Here is a 13,209-nt window from a genome sequence, read left to right as displayed (position 1 = left end):
AAAATAAGCTGTTAAATGCCTGAGGTTCAGTTTCAACCACTGACTGTGGATGGCGTTGAATCTTTAACTTTAGCTTTGTCCTCTTCCCTCAGCAACAACGATTTAGCTTATATGCACATTTTTCAGGGGGATCAGAAAAATAAGTCAAAACAGATACCTGTCTGGCCACCTGCCTACGGGACATTTCCACTCAAACAGAAGCCTTCTGGTTGCTTTATGTTCATCAATAAAACTGAATCCAGTTCCCTCAAACTGGCTCTCCTTCCCAAATGTATTTCCACCTGTTGTACCACCATCGTTCTCATCAACATACTTGATTTTTCTCTCTTGTACCCCTCATCCCCTGACTCTAGGCAGTTACTAAACCTTGTCGGTTTCCCTTTGTCGTGCTCTCAGGATCTCTCTTCTACTACTGTCACAACCACGCTAATCCAGCCCATTCTCGCTTTCCTCCTAGGTTTTGCTACAGCATTCTGTTTGGTCTCCCTGAATCCAACCTTCCTCTCTAGATCACACTACATATGGAATCTAAAATAAGCTTCTTGTTTTCATCATTTCTCACTTTTCCTTGAAAACTTTCAATGGCTCCCCACGTCTTATACCATATTTTTGAAACCCCCATTTTTAACAGTCAAGGTTTTTCATAGCATATCTTTCATTGGTGCTTAACCCAGTTCTTCACAGCTAGACTGATCTCTTAAATCCTGATTCCTGCAGCCACAGCCTTTCCCTCGACTGTACTCCCTATTTTCACTCTAACAAATCACAGCCAGTCTTTACATTCCAGTGACAGTTTTAGCTAATCCATGCAGTTTCCCCTGACCTCCACACCCCAGTGATTCCAGGTTCTGGTTAATTTCAGCACCTCTCTGTATCTTTTAATAATTACACATCACCTCCCTTTTAAGGTGTAGTCTCATTCTTCCCACCTATCACTGTGATGTTCTGGAGACAATGCCATACTTCTGTGGCTCCCACAGTACTTAGCCGTGGGTTGGGCTTAAAATGGGTGCTATATATAGAAATCCTGGGGGCAAAGGTAAGTAATCAATATAACTGAGGGGGTTGACTAAAAATAATGGCTAACACTCAAATATATGCTAGGCACTGATATAAGAGCTTTACATGCATTAACTCATCTAAATCTCACAATAATCCTACGAGATGGTGACTATGATAATCCCTACTTTCCAGATGAGGAAACTGAGTCACAAAGCTAACAAATGGCAGACCTGGATTCAAACCCAGGTAGTCTGACTCCAGAATCTCTACTCTTAACCACTTTGTTGTATTACCACCAATGAGGTGGGGAGAGGGACGTGTTGCTGCAACGAGGATGGAGCAAAACCGGGAGAAGAGAAGATGTTAAGAAACTAAATAATGGAGAAACTAAAAAATAGAGAAGGAAAAAGAATAAGAGCAATTATAAGTAAAAGACGGGAGAAGAAGGAATGATAGTAAGAAAGCAAATGAAGATAAGAAATCACTTATAAGACAAAAAGAATGTAAAAGCAGTCAGTCAACATGAGCTGGGGACATGAGGAAGACCCAGGAAGACCCCAAAGGCTGCCAGGTCAGGCAGGATGCAGAGAACAAACGAGGAAAAGCAATTCTTACAGGACAGTGAAGGTGCCATTGTAGCTGTTGGGCTCTGGCACGGGCACTCTGCGGAGCCTCTCCTTTGGGCTGAGACCAACGCAGGACAAGGTCTCATTACTGCAGGTGCAGAGCTGACAGATGTTCACGCTTGTGGGAGCGCTCTGTTCCGGTTGCTCCTTTTCTGAGGTGTATGTTACAGACTGTACCACTGAAGGCTCAGTCGAAGCAGGTGTCTTCAGTGACCCTGGGTGCCGAGTTGTGGTAAATTCCTGGTCTACAGGTGGAACTGTGACTCGAGTCAGGTCTGGGTGTGCAAGTGCCACCTCAGGAGAAGGAGCTGTAGTCTTCCGGAGGACTGTAGAATGTTGAGCCTCCATAGCAGGTTCTGAAGTCATGGTTAGCTCCAGGTCTACATGATGAGGTGTGACACTGGATGGTGTTGTGTGCTGACCATGACCCTTACTTGGAGTTGGAATGGTCACCTCCTGATGGGGTGGATATTGAACGACAACCTCCTTTGGTGGCTCTGGAGGCTGAGTTGGGGTCTCTTGCTTGGTCGGAGAAGGTTCAACATCCACACTGGATGCTCCAGTTACAGTAACTTCCAGGTCCACAGTGTGAACTGTGACTGGAGTGATGCTTGAAGGGGAGAGTGTCACCTCAGGGTGTTCTGGAGGAGGAGATGTGGAATGTTCAGCTTCTGTAGTAGGTTCTGAAGTCACGGTAAGCTCCAGATCCAAAGGTTTATCTGTGACACTAGATGACATTAGATGCTCAAGGTGATCCTGGTCTGGTGTGGGAACTGTCACCTCCTGATACAATGAAGGCTGATGGGGCTCTGGAGGCCAAGTTGGGGTCCCTTGCATGGCTGGAGAAGGTTGAGCCTCTGTATTAGGTTCTGGACTTAGTGTAACTTCCAGATCCAGAGGTTGAACTGTGAACTCAGTCATGGATGGATGCTGAGCCAGTACCTGCTCTGCCTGTGGAGGTGTCACCTCCATGTATGTTGGATGAGATGTCTGCTGCAGGGATGCAGAGTGTCCAGCCGCTGTAAGAGGCCCTGGAGTCACGGTAAGCCCCAGGTCCAAAGGTTTATCAGTGACACTGGGCGAGCTGGAATGCTGAGCTTGATTCTGTCCTGGTGTTCCAACTGTCATCTCAGCCTCCTTAGGTGGCTCTGGAGGCTGAGCCAGGGCCTCCTCCTGGACCGAAGAAAGCCCCACCCCCTCAGGGGGACCTGCAGTCTGAGCTGTGGCCTCTTGTTGGCCTGGAAAAGAGTCAATCTTCCCAGGGGGCTCTGGAGATGGAGACAGAGGCTTGGACTGAACTGGAGAAAATTCAGCCTGCTCGGGGGAAATGGGAAAATAAGCAGAACCCTCCTGCTGCTCTGGAGAACTTTCAGCCTCCTTAGCAGGCTCTGGAGTGATGACAACTGCCAGATCCAGGGGTTCACCTGTGGTACCAGGCATCACTGGACGCTGAGCTTCACCTGGACCTGCAGGTGAGAACGTCACCTCGTTATGGATTGGAGGTTGAGCTGTGGCAGCTGTAGAGGTCTCTGGAGGCTGAGCTGGGGGCTCAAGCTGGACTGGAGAAGGTTCACCACTTCCCGAGGGGGCTGGAGGCTGATCTGGAGCCTCCTGCTGGACCAATAATGGTTCCAACTGCTCAGGGAACTCTGCAGACTGAGCTGAGGCCTCTTGTTGGGGCAGAGAAGGTTCAGCTTCACCTGTGGGCCCTGGAGTTATGGTGAGTGCAAGGTCCACAGGTTTCACAGTGACACTGGGCTGTTGCAGAGACTGAGCTTGATCCTGGCCTGGCGGAGAAGCTGCTGTCACATCAGGCTCTTGAGAATGAGCTGGCGAGGGTTCGACCTCAGCAGGAGACTCTGGACGCTGAGCTGTGCTTTCCTGCTGGGTTGCGGAAGGCTCTATCTCTGCTGGAGACTGAGCTGGGCTCTCCTGCTGGGTGGCTGGTTTCACCACCTCAGGATGCTCTGTGGGCTGAGCTGGGCTCTCCTGCTGGGTTGAAAAGGGTACAACTTCCCCATTAGGCTCATAAGGCTGAGCCAGTTGTCCCTCTCCACCCGGAGAAGGCTCAGCTTCCTCAGGAGGCTCTGGAGGTGGACCTGTGGCATCCTGTGGGGTTGGAGAAGGTTCTGCCTCCACAGAATACTCAAGAGGCTGAGGCAGGGCCTCCTGCTGGGCTGTGGTAAACTCGCCTTCCTTAGCAGGCTCTGGAGTGACCGTAAGTTCCAAATCCACCGGTTTAAGCCTAACACTGGATGGGTTGGAGTGAGCTGGATACTTACTTCCAGGTCGAGCTGCTGCCTCATCACTCACTGGAAACTGAGGTACATTCTCACCAGGGAACCCTGGAACTTGCGATTGGGGCCTCTTGCTGGAGTGGGGCAGAGTCATACTCAGGGCGCTCTGCAGGCTGAGCCTGGGCCTCCTGAGGGAATGGAGGAGGTTCCGCCTCCTCAGGATGCTCTGCAGGCTGAGCCTGGGCCTCCTGCACAAGTGAAGGTTGCACTTCCTCGGGGCTCTCTGGAGGCTGAGACGCAGCTTCCTCCTGGACTGGAGACGGTTCCACCTCCTCAGGGCTCTCTGGAGGCTGAGATGGGGCCTCCTGCAGAACTGGAGAAGTTTCAACCACATTAGTGACCTCTGAAGTAAGTGCCAGATCCACAGGGTTAACAGTGACACTATGCAGGTCTGACTGGTGGGCTTCATTCTCATTGGGACCATTTACCTCATGAGGCCTTAACTGTTCAGCTAAAACCTCCTGAAGCCCTCCCTCCCCCCGAGGGATGGCAGTGCCTACTTCCTCAGGGCCCTCTGAAGGCTGGGACAGAGCCCCCTGCTGAAGTGGAGGTGGTTCTGTCTCTTCAGTGGCCTCTGGACGCTGAGCCTGGGCCTCTGCCTGGGGCGGAAAAGATTCAGCCTTCTCAGGGGCCTGTGGATTTTGAGCAGGAGCCGCCTGCTGGGGTGGAGACTCGACCTCCTGAGGGGGCTCTGGACGCTGAGCCTGGGCCTCATGCGGGGATGAGGACATTTCAGCCTCCTCAGGGGGCTCTGGAGGCTGATCTGGGCTTCCCAGAAGATCCAAAGGTAGATCTGTATCTACAGCTTTGATCTCATTACCTTTAGGTCGAGACAGAGCTGGGGCCTGATTCTGATCCCAGCCTAGCACTGGAACCTCCTCTGGGAGCTTTTGACGCTGGGTTAGCTTGTCATTCTCACCTTGACGTGGAACAGCAGCATCTTCATGTGGTCCTGCAGGCAGCTCTCCATTTGACTCCATGGCTGGGTACAAAAGCAAAGTCTCAGCTGACATCGGGTTGACAGAATTAAAGTCCCCCGACTGTGAGTCGGGGGTCTGCTGGACAGAGCCCAGGGACCACCCCAGGGGCCATCCCTGGACCAGAAGCCAGAGTGGTTGCCAACCAAAGAGCTGCAGCAACCAAAAATACTGGTGAAGCATAATCTAAAAACGATTCGGGCACAGCGACACAGGCCAGTAGGGCACTGGCCAAGCACACTGAACAGACACCGAAGCGAAATGGCAGCTTGGCTACACGTGCGCCCCTCCCCTGCCTCATGCCCCACCCTGTAGTGACACCTCCTTTATTAGGTCAGAGTGGAGATGGAACCACAGTCAGACTTTTTCCCAGGGCCCAAGCCATCCTTCCCCCAGCAAATGTGACACTTACCTCCTGCTGGGCCCTCTCTCCAACCCCAGGCCTGGCCCCCTGGCACAACAAGGCAGGATTTGGGCTGCAGACCAGAGTGGCCCCAGACTCCAGCAGCGCAGGGGTGGGGGTGAGGTGGTGCAGAGCTTCCCAAGGAAGTCACAGGGCCCGGACTTCCTGGAAATTCAAAAGTGCTAGCCCAGTTCTGGCCATCTGAGCAGCTCCTCCTCAAAGCTGACATCTGAGAGACATTCTTCCTCCCCTTGGCCACACTGCTTCCAAGAAAAGTAGCTGATCTACAAAATGAGCACAAGTTAGGGTGGCGGGAGAGGAATACACCTTACAGTTAGTTATTCTAAAATGTTGCCATGTCCTCTATAAACTCTCAGCATCCATGTCTGATAATAAACTTCACCACTCTGTTATTAGGGGTTACCACTGAATCAGTGACGACTCCAAAATTTCTGCAGGAAGGGTTTTTGGAGTAGGTGAGCAATTTATTCCGAGAAAGTGTTGGAAACCAAGTGAACAGCCCTTTACATTAGCATGGGAAAATTTCCCCATCTCACCTTGTCTCAGCACAGCCATCAGTCTAGAAACAATTACAATGCCACTTTTCAGAGGTCTACCCTGTGTGCACACACATAGAAGACACCTAGGTTGTTAAAGTCAGCATGTTGGGGGGAGGTATAGCTCTGTGGTTAGTGTGTACCTAGCACGCACAAGGTCCTGGATTCAATCCCCGTTACCTTCATTAAAAATAAACAGTGGGGAAGGGGATGGGAAGGGATAAATTGGGCGTTGGAGACTTGCAAATACTAACTACTATAAATAAAATAGATAAACAAGTTTATACTGTATAGTACAGGGAACTATATTCAGTATCTTTTGGTAACTTATGGTTAAAAAATAAGAAAACAAATCTATGTATGTTCCTACATGACTGTGTATTGTGCTGTACACCAGAAACTGACACAACATTGTAAACTGACTATATTTCAATAAAAATTTATTTTTAAGAAGTAGAGTATATGTAAATAAGTAAATAAAAATGTGATTACCTCCTCCCTCTCAAAAAATTGTCAGCATGTTAAATAATTTTCTTGAAATACTGCAACTAGCACCCAGTTTACTTCCTTCACAGCCCTTACAATCATTTAATTTTAGTCCTTTTGAATTGTCTGGCACACCCTCTGGCCACTCAACTTCATGGAGAAGGAGCTTCTTACTCCTGGCATTAAGTACATAATGGTTTTTAAATGGAATTGATTCCAAGATTGGCCAATGAGGAATGGGTCTGTTGTTACAATCAGCTTTCTGAAAATTTTAGCATCGATACTGAATCCCTTCCTCTCACATTTCACAAGAAGCTAGACTTCTTAAAGCCCAAACATGGATATGATTGAAGTGTCCCTGATTTAAACTTAATTTAAAATAATTTGGTATAAATTGAATTAAAATAATTATCTTGTGCAGAAGAAACTTCAAATACTTTTTCAGAACGTAACCATCTTTTCTTTCTCTACTTTGTTCCCTTCATAACAAACTTGAAAACGCTGGGGTGAGTTACATAATTAGAAATCTAGCTGCAAATTAAGTTCTCAATGACATGAAACACATTTTTACTCCTTAAAAAAATCTTACATGCAGTACATTAATATTTTCTTTTAGAAATTACTTTGACAACTTAATCCCTAATTCAAGACATCCATATAATTCACTTATAGAAAGGTTTTTCAGTAAAATACTTCACATAAAATATATATGAGATGCTGAGATCTGGATAACAATACACCTTATTTGAAAGGCATTCACAGTTTTCAAATGCTGCAGCATAATCCCACTTAAGGCCGTATTTACTTGATTCCTAAATGCTTGGGATTCTGCTTGAGGGGAGTTTTAAAAGGCCTGTGTCTTCTGTGTCCACAACTGTAGAAGCACACTGATGGCCCTCGTTCCTGCTCTCCAAATTTCAAATAAGGGGTCAGAGCCAAGGTTAAGGACAACCAAGAAAGTCTTAGAGTGGGGAGGATATAGTTCAAGTGGCAGAGAACATGCTTAGCAAGCACGAGGTCCTGGGTTCTTTCTACCCCCAGCACCTCCTCTAAAAACAAGTAAATAAATGAATAAACCTAATTATCGCCCCGCTCAAAAAAAAAAGTCTTACCCATAAACCACAACCAGCAGTTTCTGGAATGCATCTGTCATAGCCTTTGAATAGCAAGCTTCTGGGTCATCTTCCTTTTCTTAAGGAATAATAATGGCCCTAAATCCAAGAAAAACAAATGGACTTAAAATGCCTATCTGAATAATTGATTTCTGTTACACATTTAAAAAGAAAAATGCATCTGTGATTCTTAGATCACTATCACAGCAATTAAGGACAGGGCCAACACACACGTGTGGCTGAATGGCTCTGTTGTAGATACATCCTGGCAGGACACATTTTTACTGCCCAGATCAATTCTGGAAGTTCCTGAAGTACTAGACAGGAGATGCAAGCCAAAAATGTGGCACAAATCTCACATCACTCAGATTTCAAATGGACAAGCTGAAGCTATGCTCCTGCTCTCCTGTGCATAAATGGCTGTAATCACACAATGAGACAGATTTGGTGATAGTGCAGATGATCTGGCCTCTCCCAGGGCATCAGCCACTCGGGTGGATGGTGGAGCCTCCCACACTCCATTAACTAACAGACCTGCCTCTGACTTAAAACCCTAACCCCAAATACCACAGGTTCTAGGAAGAAAACTCAGTAACAGCTGGAAAAACCTTTCTAGGGATCTACATTTGACTTATCCACTCAAGTCCTTGAATAGGAAGCAAAGGACTGAACATTTACACAAGAATTTAAATCTTCAGATGATGATTTTGTTGGGATAACTGAAGGCTACAAGAAATCTGTATTGGAAAGGACTATTTTAGCACAAAACAAATTAGTAACCAAAAATGGGGGAAAAAATTTTCCCTCCTCCTAAGCTTGACAGGCAGAGCTCTAAAATTTTAAAGTTAAAGGTTCTGTAAGGCATCACCTAAGAACCTATATTGCAAGGCAGAAAAACTCTGCCCAGGGCTTTAGTTGCTTAGCCAGGGTGATGATGTATCTGAGAAAAAAGTTTTAGAAAGAAAGAAAAAAGGAGAAATCCCACCCCCTCACTACCCACCACACACTGGGTAGTCCAAGGGTTCCTCGGCCATGCCAGCCCCAGGACTCCTGCCCTCATAGGATGGCAATACCACCTCTAAAGCACAGAACTTCAGGCCTTGCTTCTGATGTGGTGCCACAATATCTTCATTTTCCCTTTCATCAAGGTCAGAAAGATCCTGAAGCTCGTAGAATTTTGGTGATGAGTTTTTTGGTTTTTGGGGGTTTTTTTTAATGGAGGTCCTGGGGATTGAACCCGGGACCTCATGCATGCTAAGCATATGTTCTACCACTGAGTTATACCCCTACCCAGGACTCTGAATTAAAGGCAAGGCTTCAAAATATTTTATTAGAAGTAAAAACTGAACTCCGGCAAGCCCACTTAATAGTTGAGGTATCCTGTTGCTTCAAAATCAAGTAAGACTCACAGATGAATTACTAGATATGGACAACTGTTTTTTATTACATACCACACACATACTGGAGAAAATTATGACCACCACCACCAAGTCACTGAGGTTATCGTTAATACTACGTGGCAGGTCAATGCTCAGAAACTTGTCTCTAACATCTCCCCACAACCCAGTTCTAGTCTTCTCTCTGAAGTCTAGGATTTCAATATTGAAAGGAGTCTGGTTAGTCAAAGAAAATCTACAGTTTACCTTTATGACCCTTTTTGACCATCCAGTGAATCCAAAGGAGTAACTGGCCAATTCTTGGCATCTGGAGCTGCTTAGAGCAAGGGCATTAGGTTGAACTGCCTTATGTCTGGTGCCCAGACAAACCTAAAGACATAAGAGGCCTAAAAATACCACAACTTCACACGGAGACTTATTTTGGATACACCTGAGATTTATCAATACCAACTTGATAAGAGTGGTTGTGAAGATTAAATAGGACCACAGTTTAAGCAATGAGTTCATAGGAAGCCCTAAATAAATATTATAACTTTTAAATCAATACTTCCCTGTATCACTTCCAGGGCCCCCGATTAATCGGAAGGTTTCCCTGACCTCTGGTGGTGAAGGTGATGTTGAAAGCAACCAAGGAAGTCCTGCAGAAGCCCATTATAGGCTTGTGGGTAAGCAAAGGAAGTAGATTGTTTAGTCATGTCATCCTGCAGCTCCTGCTTGAGAATATGACCTGAAGAGGAGATAAGATGGACCTACCACTGAAATAGGACCTGAATCTGTAGCAGCCCCACTCCCTACATAACTAACCCCTGTGAGAAGGAACACACATACTTCTACACATTTTATAAACAACTAAAAGAATTAGCACTCTTTTAGCATCATCTGCGTTAGCAAGTTCCTTTGAGAGTCCAAGTATCTCGTGTTAGCTCTCTAAGTAACTTACACATTACTGTGGATTTCTTACATTGCTAGTTCTTTCTTATATCTCCATTTCAATTTTAGATAGGATGTAGTATAGAAATATATTCATAAAAGTTTACATACAAATCAAGTCAAAGCATCCTTTTTTTTTTTTCTTTTTTTCATACAGCTCCCTTGCCCAAAAGATGGCAGGATGCGGTCAAGTCCTCCGAAGAAAAGGCACAGACGAAGAGGCAGACAAGAAAATCATTACATGTCTCTGCCCGGGGAAGGCAATAGTGCCAGGTGTCTCCTTGAGGATACGCACAGGACGGTTCTTCCCTCACCAGGGGACCAGTCCCAGAGGTCCAATCTCCTTCTCCAGGAGCTAGGTGGTAGCAGAGCCAGCCTTAGGCTGGGTCCCACCCCTGGCTGGACTCCTGGGGCTGGCCCAGGCTGGGAGTGGGCTTCCTTCTCACTGCCGGCTCCCTGGGGGAAGTGGAACCAGCAGAGGAGCCCCTGCTAGGGGAAGACCATGAAGAGAGAAGGGAGCCGCGCTAGCCCTGGTCCCCATCATTCTATGCTTCCCCCTGATCTAGATCAATCTGACTTGGGCTGACCCTCCCCAACCCACCCCCACCCATGTCTTCAGAAGGCTGGTCTAGGGGAGCCCCTGTCTGAGGCACTGGCCTCAAGAACTGATTCTGTAAGTTGTTGACAAAAGAAAAACCAGACATCGAGGCAACAGGAGAGGAACAAAAGCAGCCAACACTGGAAGGGACTCATGACACTAGGACAGTCCCATCCCCTACCACTGGGGCACTGGAGCCCCAAAAGCCTGCTGGGCCCTCCAAAATCGTAACATCCTATGGAGACCTGGACCTGCCCCTCTCTTCACAAAGACCTTTCTCATCAGGGCCTCATCATCTTATGTTGGGTGGGGAAGAAGGGGCCCAGCAGACAATGGGGGAACAATCCTTTGGTCCTGCCCTTCCTCAATGCCTCCCCAGTGCACTCCCCTCTCAGGTTCCTGGGTCTCTCCCTGTAAAGCACACCACAGACACATCACTCTGTTCTGAGCAAACAGTGCCTCGCTCAGTTCTCAAGACCTGTCCTTAGTCCCACTACTCAATCACGGCCCCTAGCCCCTTCCCCCTCTCTATTCCACATCAGGTGTCACCCTGCTCCTATTCTAATTTACGCTGCGAAGCCAGCTACTCTGTACCCCTCACCTCCAATGGCTACAGACCTCCTCCAAGCCACACCTAAACACCACAGCGGTCCCCAGTTACTCCCCACTCTGCACGCCCATCACTCTGCTACACTCCCACCTGCCACCACTAACCACTTGGCCCAGCGGAGCTCTGTAACTTTCACCTTTACGCTGCCTCCACCATTCTCTTCCTCATACCCCATCACCCTTCCTCCACACTCAGTACCCCAACCTCTTGACCCCTGCAGTCCCAGGGCCCAGGCACTACTGACCCAACACGCCCAGGCCACGGGAGGCCGCGCCGAACGCGGGCACCAGGGGCCTGTGGGTTGAGTACAAGGTTGGGCATAAGGCTGGGGTAGGGGAGCGGGGCCTGACCAGGGCTGGCGCCTCCTCAGCAGCAGCCGCCGTCTGCCCGGCCCCACCTCGGGCCGCCCCAAGCCGTGGGGCGGGGGGGTGGGGGTCTCTGCCCGGAGCACCTGCGCACGGCACCGCCTGCCTTCCGCTGCCTGAGGTGCGGGAGGGGTGGGGAGGGGAAATCACAGCATAGCGGAACCCGCCTCGCACCCTCGGCGCGCGCGAGGGGGACGTTACTGGACCCGCGGGACCGGGGCAAACCAGGCCAACCATTCCCTCTCCATCGTCCCGCGCGGAGCCAGGCGAAGGAGGCAAGCGGGGCGCTGCTCGCGTGCGCGCGTGCGGCCTCTCCCTTCCCCATCGCCGAATTCGCTTCCTCCGCCCCTCGCAGCTCCGGTGGTTAATGGCTCTCGCCCGTGCACCCTAGCTGCCAGCGCCGCGCCGCGCCTTTCTGGGCTCAGCGCCTAGTCGACCTCTAGCCCCAAGCGGGTAGTCAAGAGAGCCCGGCGCCGAATCACCGCCGCCTTCCCGCCCCGCCACTACTACGCGTTCCCTTCCCCACCCGCAGCCCACTCCCCGCCAAAGCATTATTCTATATTGATTTGTTTGGGGGGTCACCTTGCAACGCCAGGCTCGTGCAGGGAGGTGGGGGTCACCTGGCCCGGGACTCCCAGTTATTGGGGCGAGGGCGGCTTTCTGCATCCCTCCCTCCACCCTGGCCAGCTCACCTGCAAGGCCTCGGTCCAGGGTCCGGAACTCAGCTCCCACACCAGCAAGGTTTTGTCAGTCCGGATGGGAACTGTGAAAGGCACCCACTCAGCCATCACAGTAGTAGTCACCACTGTGGGCTGTGGTTCTCTGACCGTTCCTTCGCCCCTCCCACTCTGGAGGGGTCTTGGCCTCTAGTTCCCCTCCCGCAGCCCGGCAGCCTCCAGGTCTTTGGAGTTTAGTGCTTCTGTTCAAGTGTATTTTTAGGGGAGAGTCCAAAGGGTTAGTTTACAGGATCAAGTGGTACAAATGTCTTTACAGCAGATGGCTTCATTTTCAAACTCCCATAGAAGACTAGAGTACTAGGTAGTTACCACTAACTACCCACCGAACTTTAAAAATTTAAACTTCCCAACTCTGTGGAATGTGACCACTAAAGATGAAATCCTTTGACCTGAGTGTTTGCATGAGTTTTAAATATATCAAGATATAGCTCATTAAGTCTATCAACTGTCTGACATGAAATCATTGAAAAGAATTCCCTGACTTTCCTTCATGATTTTAGTGAATTATGTATGAGAGCTGGTGGAGGTAGATGATGTGGGAAGTTGGGAGGTAAGGTGAAGAGGAGAGATAAGTTTGGAAAAAGTTGGTCGAATTAGGGCACCAACGTTGGAGCTCATGGTGCTGGTGCCGGAGAAGGGCTGTTCTAGGCATCCTAAAAGTTAGCTGTGTTACAGAGGAAATAGAGCAGATCCCTTGAGGTTTCCAAACAATGGTCTTCAGACCCATGCTGCACTATGATGAAGTTTTTACTAGTTCTTAGCAAAATGGGAAAAGGACAATATAATCAAGGTTTACATATTTTTTCCACAGAACAAAATCTATTCCTTTGTATTATCCTACAAATATGACTTTCCTTCAATTTGATGCTAAAAACTGTCTTATGAAGAGATACTGATAAAGGATAGCTGTTGTGCTCAACACTTAGGCATTAAATTAAAAGTTGGAAACTTTCAGTCTTTAATTTTTTTTCTTTGACATTTCACTGGTCTGTGAAATCCAAAAGTCTGGGAATCATTGAACAGTCAAATCACTCATTTTATAGCTGAAGGAGTAAAAGCTCAGAGTAGGATTATGAGTGGCTCAAGATAAAACCCAAGTTTAGTCAGACAGG

General features: G+C 48.4%; 1 protein-coding gene and 1 pseudogene across 5 annotated transcripts in view; one reads left to right on the top strand and one right to left on the bottom strand.

Moving 5' to 3' along the window:
• Positions 1-5,596, bottom strand: part of LOC106730806 (leucine-rich repeat-containing protein 37A) — a 29,545-nt gene extending 23,949 nt beyond the window's left edge. For 3 of the 5 annotated variants that reach the window (XM_032498059.1, XM_032498060.1, XM_032498061.1), the window contains exons 1-3: positions 5,315-5,596; positions 4,845-4,907; positions 1,618-4,238 (exon numbers count right to left, since the gene is read on the bottom strand). In XM_032498059.1, coding sequence (XP_032353950.1) covers positions 1,618-4,238; positions 4,845-4,895 — 2,672 coding nt within the window. In that variant the 5' untranslated portion in view covers positions 4,896-4,907; positions 5,315-5,596. Of the gene's footprint in view, positions 1-1,617; positions 4,239-4,745; positions 5,268-5,314 lie in introns of those variants that run through there. The other 2 variants (XM_032498063.1, XM_032498062.1) reach the window with 2 other exon arrangements.
• LOC102504571 overlaps positions 1-13,209 on the top strand; it is a 117,917-nt pseudogene that overhangs the window by 73,730 nt on the left and 30,978 nt on the right.

This window comes from Camelus ferus, chromosome 16 (assembly GCF_009834535.1).
Source record: "Camelus ferus isolate YT-003-E chromosome 16, BCGSAC_Cfer_1.0, whole genome shotgun sequence".
NCBI lineage: Eukaryota > Metazoa > Chordata > Mammalia > Artiodactyla > Camelidae > Camelus > Camelus ferus.
This window is presented reverse-complemented; position numbering and strand designations above follow the sequence as displayed.